Genomic DNA, 13,662 nt, shown 5'->3' on the forward strand with positions numbered 1-13,662 from the left:
CCCTTTCCACTCATATACTTCATTACTCCCAGCCCTTCAGATCAAAATGATTGCACTCTGTGAAATTCTCTCCCCCGAGTTGTTCAGGTCCTCACTCCAGGAGCAGCTGCATCTTGGCAACTATTGTCACCATGTGGTTGCAGCTGAAAGGGATTTTCTCCAGCCTGGCTGTCCGTGATGACTTGGTGGATGGTTTAGGATTGCGGACAACCCATTTCCTCTTGGAGCTCCCTCTTAGAGGATCAGGTCCTGGCTTAAATTCCCTCTTTGAGCAGATGTGGGAGTAACTCCCTGAGAAGGACTGATTGGAGGGATGAAATCAGTTTTGGTTCCTCTCTGCTGCAGTGTAATCTGTGCGGCTTGCAGATCTTCCCCGCGGAATAGGCCCAGCGCAGCTATAATTCACCGGACGTGGATACCAAACCGTTACCTAGTTATGCATGCGTGCGTGTCTCTCTTCTTCTCTCCCCTGGGACTAAGCGTGATCCTCTCCGTTCCTCTCTTCTCTCTCATTAGAAATGGAAACATTACTGAAAATGAGCAGATGTCCACAAGATCCAGACCGATATTTCCTGAGTACAAATGAGGTAGGGGCCATGCCTAGCATTCCTTAAACCAGTTTTTTTTCTCAAATGTTCCCACCCACTGAAACCAGGGCCGGTGACCTGGAAACGTTGAAGTGGAAGAGACCAGTCCTCAGAGGCCAACAGAAGTGGTGTCTATTTCAGAATGATGAATGTTGGTCCTCCTGGTGGGGAGAAACTCAGCTGTGGGGTACCAGATGGATGGAAACCTCTGTCAGGCAGGCGGTGTGTGGTGTGTGTGTCCTTTTCACTGGCTTTTTTGCATAGAGGTTGATGGGGCAAGTAGGCATTGAAAGACCAGGGGGGGGGGGAGGATGAGCTCTCTTGATTTCAGTGGAGAAACGATCCACAGGGAAGCCAAAGAGAGAAATGGATGTTAGTTTTCTGAAAGCCATGGGCAGTATCCCTCATAAATAGGCTGCTCAGTGTTGCATAGCAAGGTGGGAGGAAGTAAAAAAGCGGGGAAATACACCTCTAATGAGACTTTCTAGAAGCAGGGAAGGGATAGAGAACACCTGAAAACAAAATGTCTCCAGAAAACTGAGGGATGGAATAGGACTCCCAGGTTCTGATCTCAGGTTTGGCATTAGATGTGCTTGTGTGAGAAAATGCAAAACTTTTGGACCCTCTAATAGGAAAGGATTATTCTGAGCTTGGAAGAAGATATGATAAAGGAAATTGTTTGTTCATGGGCTTCTTCATTGTTTGTTCATGGGCTTCTATTATAAGGACTGCCAAGAAAGAACAAATGCCCTTTGCTGCTACTGCTGTATTCAGCCTTCAATCCCAATTCAACAATCTCTTGGTGAGATTAAACTAAATAAGCTTAAGGAAAACAGTATGAATTAGTGTGTTATAGAAGTTATATGGATAACTCTTGATGGAAGACCTCATTTTAAATCATAATTCAGCTGCTGAATCATGTGCTGGGCCTCTGCAGATCTTTCTTTTCAGCTCCAGTTATTTTGTCTGTAAATGGGAAATAGAAATATTCATTGCCTTATAGAATATGGAAAAATGGAGATGATGACTGCAAAAAGTGCTTAAGAACTGCTATATAGCTATATAGCCGGTTACTAAGTGAGGCACTCAGCTGAAAAAATGAATTCACTACTATCAGGAGCAGAAGCAAAATCTTGTTGCATGGAGTACTTCTGTGGAAAAAAATCAAGATATATCTTAGAAGTAGCAGACTGGGGGATGGGGGGTGGGTCATTTGATTGGTGGTGCAGATTTAGCAATGGACTATTTTTTTCTGTAAAATAATGCTCAGGTTAGTCCCATTCCTAATATTTGGGGGAATGTATGACAAGTCAAAAGTGCCATCCTTTGAATCAAAGTAGGTCTGTTCTTCTGTGGAGCAATTTTTATTCTGGAGAAAAAAAAGTAGGCAAAACTTCAGTTCCAGGTCAGGAAAAAAGGGAAAGTTTAAGTGACAATATAAGATCAAAAGCAAAATGGCTGTTATTCACTCCTCTATGGATTTAGGTGGTGGGTTTCTATTTTTCAGCCCAAACAGTTCAATTTGATCTGGTGATCATGGAAGCATATTTTGAATACACTTGGAACCAGGCTAAATTATGGAAGAGAGATTAATAATATTCAAATATCTATAAGGAAATAGATTTCAGAAGATAAATAATTCAAGAAGAGCTTCCACTATATAAATGTATCATACATACTACAAATGTATCACCAAGGACAAAAAACAACAACAATAAGGGCATGACTTCAGATAATATCCTAGATTAATTTTGAAAAAAAAAATAAACCTGATTTGTCCTTGAAGGGGACACCACTAGGAAGATCCATGGCTGGTTGCTAGACTACAAAGTTGAAAAAAAAATATCCTGGAAGAAGTCTGCCTATAGTAAACCAATAACTATTGCCATGAAAAGAGCATGAATATGTTGCCAAAATTAAATCGAACAACTCTATTTTAGAATCTACAAGAAATCTGTTCCAGCTTCTTCCATAAAGAAATGGAGATCTTACTATAAAGATCTGGCTCAAATTCTCAAGTTCTTTGTGTTGCGTTGGTATAGAGCACTGTATGAGGGCTCCAGGTCATAATCAGAATAGCTCTTTTATAAAGAAAAAAAGGATAAGAGATGGAAGGAACGACAAATCTGAAGCTACTCTACAATCCTAGACTTATCTAGAAGCAAATTTGATTGAACACAATATGACTTTAAGTAAATATTCAAAGGATTACACTAAGTAAAAACTGTGGCCAACTTGAAATGTGTCATTGTTGTTAACTAGGCCTCAATAAGTTTAACTTTAATTCTCCAATTATTCTTATGCCTGGCTCACTGACTTCAATTGCAAGAAGCAATGTATTTGGAACACACAAAATGAAGTCTACCAGCAGGTTTCAGAGACACCAGGTGTCTATGTGTACTATGTTTAACTAGAGTACCGTTCTGAGATTCAGTTAACAATATTACCTTTAAAGCCAAATGAAAAGGGGACACTTTCCTGTTGCCAGGGTAAAATAAGTCTGCAACTTTCAGTTTTTGTAACTTTAAATTCTATGTGATTTGTGTGAGTTAACAGGGATATTTCACATTATCAAACACCATAGCAAACTCTCCAGCTAAGCAGAGGCCACACGGCTCTTTTCTGTATGCATTTTTCTAGAATGGGACCCTGCATGAAAAAAATTCCTTTGGTTCAATCCCCAAATCTCCAAGAAGGGTAAGAAAAATTCCTGCAGGCAAGTAAATCTCAATGGGAATTATAATGCCACAAGGTAGCAGAAGGGATGGGCCAGTGATAAAGCAACAATGGCTTGATCTGTAAATACTTAGAGCCTAGCTGAAACAAAATGCAAGAATGTGATAGATCAGTGGTGGCGAACCTATGGCACGGGTGCCAGAGGCGGTATCAGAGCCCTCTCTGTGGGCACCTGCGCCGTCGCCCAGTCCTAGGCCTTCAGCTGGGTTTTATAAAACCTTTTCACTTTAGGCCTCCACCTCCATGTGCAAAAAAAATAATTAATCAATCAATTTCAATTTCTCATGAAAAAAATCTTGCAAAGTTGGAATTGATTGATTGATTGAACTTTTTAGTCCCACCCAGTCTGCCGTTACCACTGCAGCCACGCCCATCCAATGGGTCACACCCATCCAATGGGCCACACTCACCTGGCACCCAACGATGCATAAGTGGTTTTGGGTTGTAGTTTGGGCACTCAATCTCTAAAAGGTTCGCCATCACTGTGATAGATTACTAGTTTTGCTGTGCTACTCAATCTGGGAACCTGTCTTAAAAACTAATATTCAATTCAATCAGAAGGGTACCCTGAGGTTCGTGTCCATCCCTGGAGTGGATGTAGCATTTGCTCACAACTGAATCGCTTGCTTCTCACTTCTCTTAAAGAAAAAGAGAACGAGGAAATCGCCGTGGGGCGTCCCGGTCACGTGAGGTCCCTCTTGGGGCAACTGAGCGAGCCTCTCCGCGAGGGCGGCCTTTGTGTCTCCCCGAGAAGCCCAGGCCGCCACGGGAAGGGCAGGGGCGTCTTTGAAAACGCGCCTTGAACTCGCCCTCCGTCCGCTTTCCAGGCAGGCCCGGTCCCGGGCATTTTGCAGCCCCGCTTGCCGTGCCGAGCATCCTTGCCCCTCTTGCAATGGACGCCGAAGGGCAATTCATGGCCGCACTTGCTGCCTCTGAATGTGGCGCTCCAGCTTCCCCTTCAGGCTTACCAGGGCCCTATTGGAATCCGTCTCCCCTCATTCGTTCCCCCACCCCACCCCGCTTTCTGGGGCGATCAGTACGATCCTTCCCGCCCCCCGTCTCCCCCTAAATGGCGTCTTGCTCGGTTTTATCTCCTTCCCGCGACGATAGTGGTTTGAACGCCCACCCGAAGTCTCTCCTCTGAAGACACTCGGGGCATCTGAAGATAAGGGAAAGAAGGGCAATGATGGGGCGGGGGGGGGGAACTCTCTCCCGAGCATTAGGCTCCAACTAACATTAATCTCCCCCTGTCGGCTTCTCCTCGTCGAAGTGGAGGGTTCTAAAGACGCGGGGAGTGGCGCGGCTACGCGACGGATTGTAGCCACCAACCAATGAGTGGGGGCCCTGGGAGTGCGGGGTTCATAAAATCTGGCCCGGTAGATGGAGTGGGGGGGCATAAAAAGGCCGAGGGGGTCGAAGAGGCGAGCCCAGCTGCCGCGCCCCCCATGGACTAGCGCCTTGTCTGAGCCTAAGACAGGCCTCGAGGGGGGCCTGGGAGGAAGAGCGCCCGCCCATCCCCCTCCTACCCCCCCTCGTCAATATCTCCGGGTGTAAATAGTCAAGGGCGTTTAAAGGAGCATTGTGTGCTCCTTCGCGGGTCTGTCGCCTGCGTCTGTCCCTCCTCCGTTTTTTTAAACTCTATTCCTTTTCCTTTCAATCTTTTTCCTTTAAATATCCACCCTAATCTATTTCTTTTCTTCTCCTCCCTCCCGCGTTTTTTCTTTTTCGTTTTTGGTTTGTTTCTTTCCAGAGATTTGGCACGCTTTCCTAAATCCCACTTTGACGCCTGCGATTTCCCCTCCGCTTCGGTTCGGTTCCTTCCCTCCCTCCCTTCCTCTACCCCAAAAAGGGAATTGGTTTGGTCAAGACCGGGTTTCTTTCCATTACCCGCAACCATTTTTATTCTCTTTCTTCCCCTCCGCACGGGCGGACCCCCCTTTTGTATGCGCCACTGCAGTTGGGGGGGTCCAGATCGCCATCGATCGGGAAGGCAGAGCGACCCCTCCCGCACGCGGGACCAATCCGTTCCGACCCGCCCCACCCGGGGAAGACGAAGAAGCCCGATTGTACGGCAGTCCACGTCCTCCGAGGAGCCGCCGCCGCCCGGCTGGACCCCGGCGCTCCCCCAGCATGGTCACTGTAGGTATTTCACGTTTCCGTCATTCCTGTGTATGCCTTCGGTGAGGAGTAGATGGGGATCTCGCCCCACTATGGGGCTCTTTGGCCTGGAAGGGCGAGGGAAATCGAAATCTTGGCGGGGGGCGGCAGAGAGGATGAGCAGATTCTCATCCCCTCCCTGCGTTTAGGTACAGCATAAAATGAGAGGTACAGGATAACCCCCCCCCGGGGTCCCCTACCCGCGATGAAAGGCGCAGATGTGCATGGGGGAATTCACACCCACACCTGAGCCAGGCTGCGTCGTGTGGGTTGGGAAGGGCGAGCGCGGATCTTGGGAATTGTGGTCGGTGGCGAGGTGGAACTGATGGCGTGTGAACGCGAGCCAGGACGATCGCTTCCATTCTAACGCGACAGGGTCGGCTAGCTGTAGGCTTTTCTTTCCGCGCTAGGGGCGGGTAAGGGTGAATGGTTATGCGGATAAAATAATCACCCATTCACTTCTCCACCCATCGCGGTCGAGGTCATTCCGGAAGGAAAGATAAAGGACATCTTACCACCACCGCCCTCCCACGCCGCGAGCAGTCGGGCCCCCCATTGACGCCTAATCGGGCGGCGTGAAATTCGGACTAGGGTGTGTCTCTCCTCCCGTCTCTGCGTGTTTTCAGGAGGAGGGGGAGAAAGACAGCCGAGATCTTTGGGGGAGGGTCTCTTTGGGAGGGGTGCCCAAGGAGACCTTGCCCCAGCCGGCTGCGCATTTCCGCAGAGCTTCCAAGGGTCATTTTGTGCACCTTCTTCGCCTTGGGCTGTCCGCACATCCCCGGCGGGCAACCGCTTGTGCCTTGCGCACGTCGGGATCCTGCAGGTGAGGCGCTTTCTCTGCGGGATCGGAGCGCCTCGGGTTGCCTTGACAGAGAGGCGGCCGCCCGCGGAAGTGGGGGCTAGAGGGGGCCTTTTCCAGTCTCACTCACCGACGCGCATCTCCAGGCGTCAAAGCGCAGCTAGCGGCCGACACCTTCGGCTCTGGAGCGGGGATCGGACGGGAAAGAGGCTTGGAGATGAGATGCAGGGAATGGGGGAAGAAGCTGCCAGAACCGATCCCGTTGCAAAGCGCCTCGGTCTAGAACCTGCATTTCTAGGCTGCCGCCGCCCCTGCCCTCCCGTAGAAGAGACACGAGTGGAGAAGGGACGCGGTGCTCCCTCCCGACCGCGTTGCATGTCGCGGCGTACTTGTAAATGCCAGCTCTTTTCTTTCGCGAAGCCGCCTCCCCCCCCCCGCCACCGTTTCTGCTTAGCGTAGATGGTCCCATTTCGTCAGCCCCAGCCCACAAGCTAGAGCGAGTCTGCCGACGGGAGCATTGCAACTGAACAATAGGAGCTGGGAGCAGCCTAGGGGAGAGGTCGAAGTGCCTCCTCCGCGCCCATTCGGCTTGCATTAAACTGTTGCAAATGCTCATTCCCTGGTCGTGAAGAGGAGGAGTGAGGCGGGAGGAGGGAGTGGAAAGGTGAAAGAAGGAATGGGAAAGAAGAAATGTGTAGATCTGAGATGGAGGAAAACCTGGTGCATGAGATGGTGATGTTGGGAGCCTTGGAGGGCAGGTGGCAAGATCCGAATGGCTTTGGAGGTGCAAGAGGGAAGCCTGGCAGACAGGGTGGATGCAAAATGACCACATTTTTCCCTTTACAAGAGGTGTGGTGAACACTTTCAAGAAATCTTTGAGGCAAGAGAAACAGACCCTTTTGACACAAAGCCACATTGACCTTGTCATAATTGCTCTGTGTCCCCCCCCCTTTCTTTGCCGCAATGCATACCTCACCCTTTGGAAATAGGACTTGCTGAGAAAGGGGGTGGTGTATGGTGGGGTGGTTAACATGGATGTGGGTTCTCTTTTCTGCAAGAGCCACTTGCCTTGTACCAGAGAGGGAAGTAGAGAGAAAAGCCACAGGGTCAGCAATGCAGCAGAGAGCTGGTGAGCCAGAGATGGAGAGGAAACCGGATTCTTCAAGTTGCAAGCAGAAGGATGGGGTGTGTGGGGGGGCTTTTGCAGGCAACGTGTGGGAGTGCCTTTTCTGTACAGTTGCTATGATTTAGCAGAAGGGGGCAGGTAGGTTGTTCCATTCATTATTGTAGGTCCCCACCTCTCTCACTGGCAGGGAAAACCCAGATTTTTCACTTTTACTACCCTCTCTTAAGTTGCAAAGGGGTGAGAAACAGTGACTGAGTGATGCTGCATCAACACAGGTTTAGAGAAAGAGGCTATTTTCTTCCAAAATGGGGCAGCTAGAATTACTGGTGTGGCTTGAAATGGCCTTGTTGGACTTCTTGGATTTATGTTAGATCAGGGGTCTTCAAAGTTGGCCCTTTTATGACTTGTGGACTTCAGCTCCCAGAATTCCCCAGCCAGCATTTCTGGCTGAGGAATTCTAGGAGTTGAAGTCCACAAGTCATAAAAGGGCCAAGTTTGAAGACCCTCTGTTAGATGAAGTTGTGCAGGTCACAAATAACACTTGAAGTAGAAAAAATACAGAATAACATTCAGTTTAGTCTGTATGATGCTGTTTCTTTCTTTACCATTGTAACAGCAATAATTTACTTATCTGAAATTTAACTTAAACATCCTTACAGTAGTGGGCTGATCCTTCTAACAAGCTGGGAAAGTCACTATTTCTCTTTGCAAAAAGGTGAATTGAGGTTGGGTTAGATTTGAGGCAATATATAGTCCATTGGAACAAAATAGTTCTGCTTGGATTCTAACAGTGGCTTTGTTACTGGGGTTGAATGAAGCTGAGCTGACAGGTTTTATTCCCTGAGCTTGCTAGTACTGTGATAAGAAACATGGATGACAGAGAACGGGTCATCCATCCTGAACAACACTAAAATGTTTTAAATGGACCCCAATACATTTTGTGGGAAGAAAGCCTTGTTAATCTATGGTAACCAATCCATGGCACCTATTCAGGCTAACAAATTTTATTGAAAAGCATCCGTTTTTATGACTCCATTTGATCTGAAGAAGAGAGCAGCAGCTCACAAAAGCTTATGCCTCCTTAATATAATTTGTAAGTTTGAAAAGGTATTACCTGTCTCCTTTTAATACATGAGTCTTCAAATGGGAATGAAGGTTAGTGTGTCTTTCTGTCAATACATGTTTCCTTTCTCCCAATTATCATATATTTGTTTCCCAATCCGTCCTTTTAAGTCTAGATTTTTTTTTTCCCCTTCTACATCTCTCTCTTCCCATACCTCACCTACAAACCATTTTTTTTTGTAAATGCCACTCCATTTTACTATGAAACTGTAAGACACGTTTTGCATCATTCAGGGTGAGAAACAGGAGCATGAAAATGAGGACAAAAATGTTTGTGGAAAGCAGCTGAGATACAAGAGGCCGCTAGGATCTTCCAGTCAAAATACTGGGTTAAACAGTGTCCTCTTTTAGCTTCCAGGATGTGTGTGCATTAGTTACAGGAAGGATATCTTTACTGGGTTTGAGCGGGAAGTACAAGCTTAGCCCCCAGCTTTAAAATGAGCTCGGTGACAGGAAATTGGGATTCTATCCCAATTGGGGTTCTATCCTTCAAGCCAAAAGGACTCCTGGGTCCCATTAGTTAATATGCACAGTTTGGGTAGGTGGGACCAAAGAGCTGTCAGGCTTTACCAATAGGTGTGGCTGCCCCTCCAGCCTCTATCCTGGGGGGGGGGAGGAGGAGAATGCTATTCTTACTCTTCTAATTTCTAGCAGCATGCTGTTTTTTCCCCCCTAGAATGATCTAAAAAGAACAACAACAACAAAAAAAAGGTCAGTAACTTAGTATTGCTAAAAATGCCTCTGTCAACAAGGGATGTGCCTCCTATTGCTTAAAGAGTCTGATTTCTTTTTCTGATGCAATACCTTGAATCTTTTTAAAGAGGACATTTTCAAAAGATTCTTAGTCTTGAAAATGAATGACAACCCCTAGCAAACTTTCATTTAAGCATCCAGAACTTATTTGTGTTAATTACTCTGTCTCCCAATTTTTATTCAAATTGAACACTTCATTCAAAATAGTTCAGTAAAAATGGTTATGGCTTCAGTGCCAGCTGCTGAGTTCTCCCCTTATTTTTTTTCTTTCTTTCTGCACTATCTAGCTTTACAAAAAACTCTGCAGGAGCAGAAGCTTCCACACTCTCCACAATTTGGAAAACGTATTGCTTAGATTCTCATCACATTCTGTTTCCTCCTGATGTTTCTCATATCTTTGGATAGCATGATGGGTGGTATATAAATTTAATAAATAAAAACATAATGCTTTTCCACCGTTTCTCCCCCCAAGCATATATTGTATACACAACCCTGTCCCCAGATCAGTGAGCAGCATTCTGTAGGAAACCTTGAGTGCAAAATAATAAACAAATGATAATCCTGCAAGTAAAATACCAAACAGTTCTGCTTGGGGCAAAAAAAAGACTGCTTATTGTGAGCAAAGTGAGATTGGACTGCAATCCTTGTAAGTTCTTAGTTGAAGATGTAATTAAGTTAGCAGGACAAGTGAAAGTGCACAGGCATAGGATTGCATTGTGAATTCCATGAGTACTTTGGCCTCTCAGCATTCTGAAAAGTGCAAGGCAAAAATGACTGCTTTTACTTGTTCTGGTATAAATCAGTCTCCAGCTTCAGACATACTCTCTTGGGAGGAGGAGCAGAAAAGACCTAACAGAACCACATGGTATTTATTGAGGTCAGCTCCAGGGTCCATTTGGCTGTCTCACAGATAAAACTAAAGAATGCTCCTTGAGGCACATTATGATCAGCTCTGCTTCTAGTACACTTAATTTAGAACGGTAGTTGTGCATCTTTGAGTTTTCTCCATTAAAGCGTATGCTATTTTCCACCATAGCTTTCTTAGGAACATATATTTCTGCCTATTGATTGTACTCCTTAGGTCTTCTGAGAAGTTTCCCACCCTAAATTGATGTTTCCACATTTCAAATCATTCCTGTACTTTTTCAATCTTAGCTTTTAGCATCTATACTGTAACAAATGGAGTAATTTATTTTGAATTGATGTGCTGATTTGCATATGCTAATTATATAGTTTTGGTGGTTTTCCACATCCATTCAGAAATATCCAGACACAGCAGTGGATACATTTCAAATGTATGCTTTCTTGAATCTGATTGGAAATTTTGAAGATATTAGAAAAAACTTTCGTTGAGAAGCGAGTGTTACTCCTTGAAAATAGAAACTAAATTTACAGAAAATCAATGACCTGACTTGGAAGTTAGTTCTTGCTAGGGCTTTCTAGTTGTTTTTTGTTGCTCCATGGTGTGATTGTACATCTTTCATGTTGTTTCCAGTTGACCTTTAGGGCAGGATGAACAGCCTGCAGTTCCTTTGGAACCCTTCTGGCTGCAATTGCTGAAAACTGTGATGGCCCAGTTTCTTGCTGTTATCAGAGAAACAGATGAAAACTGGCCTTAAAATAAATATGTCACCATTAAAAAAAGAAAAGAAAACCCGAGTCCTACCCACAGGTACGACATGAATCCACCCACTCAACTTTCTCCAAAATAATAAGTGCAGCAACTGGCTACAAAAAAATGTGCATCCCTTATTTAGAAGAATGAGTTTTCTGGATGATTTTGGGGTGATTGATTGCTCAGATGATGAATTTTGGTAGCAGCAGTATTTGATGATTGCTTGTTATTCCAGAACTTAGACCATGGCTGCAAGGAATCTAGTAGGGTCTACTATACACTGGTCTATAACAAAAGGAAAGATGCAGACATTTTTTTAGACTGAATGCTAATATTTATAAGTGGCATAGCTGAAACTGCATTTGTAAAAAAAGAGATTTGATCAAAACTAAACGTTATTTACATTCATATTTTAATTTTACACTAAATCTTGATCTAATTCTCATAAAGTTGATGTGTGATTATTTCCTATGTATGTAATAATATTTACTTTGTGATATGTTAAAATTATAGTTGGTAGTAAATTTGGGGGGGGCGGGGGTTTAGAGGCTGTGCCAATGGTGGCTTAGCTGTGTATCTTGGATGAAAACAGACCCAAGGAACAGCTATCCTGACTCTCCTTTAGTCCTTCCAAAGACATCGGTCCCATAATTTCTATAGCCATATGGAGGCCTTAGCATATTTTACTGAAGGGTAATGCTTCATTTGTAATATCCTTTCTATGCAAAGGATCATTACTTATAATGGCTTCTGTCTGAACCAGGAAGCCTTCCAATTGCATGGTGTTCTAAAGTATTTTAGTAAATGCTCTGTGAAGGACTACATTTTGCTGTATTCAGTCTTTGCCAGCATATTGCTTTATAATCTCTTAAACTTACTGAGCTCCACTTTTTTGCTTTAATGGCAGCCTATAATGCTCTTTCTTCTTCTGGCATTTAATTGGTCTCCTGGATTGGTCTGTTGTTCCTGGGACTCTGTGGTGTTCTCTTGTTTGCTGCTTAATGTGGTGTATCCAGACTTCATATTGAGTAACTAGAATGAAATGAAGAGCATTCTGTCTACAGGGGCTGCTCCCAAAGAAGGAGGATGTTTGGACTTTTACTCAAAGCTGCCTGGTGGTGGGCGAGAACTAGTTGTGGGCAAGATCACACTAAAAAAATCTTTTTTCTCTTTGTGAGGGGACCTTGCTGGCATTGATGATGTTTCCTAGTTTGGGTAATGTAATCTCTGAAAGGAAACTACCAAGTTCAGAGAGCATCAAGGACCCCTCATTTCAACCCTGAGCTACAAATATTCTTTATATCTTTCTATTTTCCTCTGGCCAAATGTCTGAATTGCTTGCTTGCAAAAGTTTTCAAAGGTAGGGGAAGAGGAATGTTTAGTCCTGGGGCCACAGATTGACCATAGTTTTCAATCATAAGTGTTTATATTGTATACATACATTCCTATTTGTGGTATGTCAAGTACAAAAGGCAGAAAGAGAGCAAGACATAGCATAGTAAACAAAAATATTTTTAAAATTGAAGATAGGAAAAGTGGGAGGAAGAATCAAGTTTACATGAACACCATTTGATGCTCCTCTCCTTTTTTATATATTTGTAGACCATCTACTTCTTCCTGTTATGGATTATTTAAATTCTGTAATATTTAAAGAAATCCAGCTTCTATGAATGTAACAAAGTATGTTGATCAAGTCAACCTAGCTTATTTTAAATCTGTATCTAGGGCTTTGATTTTTTGAATGGGTGTCTTTTGATACATTTCTGGAAGACTGAAGCAATGAAACCTAGAAAATGATTGTGATGCACATAGTCACTGCAGGCCACTGGAAGAGTTGCTCAGTCCTTTGGATTCCTGATGTTTATTTTACTTGATTCTGCCTGTGTAATTGCAAGCAACAGTGTTGAATCATAAACTGAAAACAACAACAAAATCTTGTGGCACCTTTAAATATGAATAGATTGAATGAGACGTGCTTTCCTCGATCAGACAAGATCCATTTTGGTCAGAAAGATGAAGGATTGTATAATTCAAAAGGAAAGTGTACTGTATTGGTCCATGAAAGCTAATGCCACAATAAGCTGATTAAACTTTAAGGTGACACAAAACTGTATTATTTTATGTTTCTATTTGCAATAAAAGGAGCTAGAACACAATTTTAAGCAAAGATGGGCTTTCTACTGGAAAAGACATGAGGAAGCTACAACCCCATGCTTAAATACCTTTTTTAAATACCTTTTCTTCACTCTTTTATTTCTAGCAAAATTACTAAAATTGACATTCATACCTTCTACTTTTAGGCATATGGCTTATTTTGCTGTCAGTGAGTCTTGAAGCTCTGAATTAGATCTAAGGAATCTAATTGACAGAATTAGACCTAAGAGACCATGCTACTTGCCCCTGCAATTAGTCCCAGAGGTACAACCCTGACTCTGATTGCTGTCCTGTGGTTATATATATTCACATGGCCATTGCTTTGAATTTTTGCAGCAACCCAGCCTTCAACCACTAGGCATACAGCTCTACCATGATGCAGGGCATCTTTGTCTGTTTGTCTCCCATAATATCTGTCTAGCTGATTAATCTTGTACGGTTGGCATACTCTGGGCCCCTTTGATTAAACAGTAGTATTATCTATCAAGATGCAGGAAGCCCACTTTCTTTGCAGCAGCGTTTGCCTCCTGGAATGAGGTTCCCCCCTCTGAGATATGGATGTCTCCCACTCCGCCGTGCTTTAGAAGGACAGTGAGACCTTTGGTGAGGAAAG

The 13,662-nt window shown here is 44.3% G+C and overlaps 1 protein-coding gene across 1 annotated transcript in view; it reads left to right on the forward strand.

Annotated features, from left to right (window-relative positions):
• Positions 1–485: 485 nt before the first annotated feature.
• The window catches only part of LOC120309881 (ELAV-like protein 3), a 75,170-nt gene continuing 61,993 nt past the window's right edge, over positions 486–13,662 (forward strand). Inside the window, exon 1 of the mRNA XM_039347534.1 lies at positions 486–587. Within this exon, the coding sequence (XP_039203468.1) occupies positions 519–587 (69 nt within the window). The 5' untranslated portion in view covers positions 486–518. The remainder of the gene's footprint in view (positions 588–13,662) is intronic.

The sequence above is a fragment of the Crotalus tigris genome, unplaced genomic scaffold, assembly GCF_016545835.1.
Source record: "Crotalus tigris isolate CLP2741 ecotype Arizona unplaced genomic scaffold, ASM1654583v1 scf7180000018084.670488, whole genome shotgun sequence".
In the NCBI taxonomy this organism is placed as follows: domain Eukaryota; kingdom Metazoa; phylum Chordata; class Lepidosauria; order Squamata; family Viperidae; genus Crotalus; species Crotalus tigris.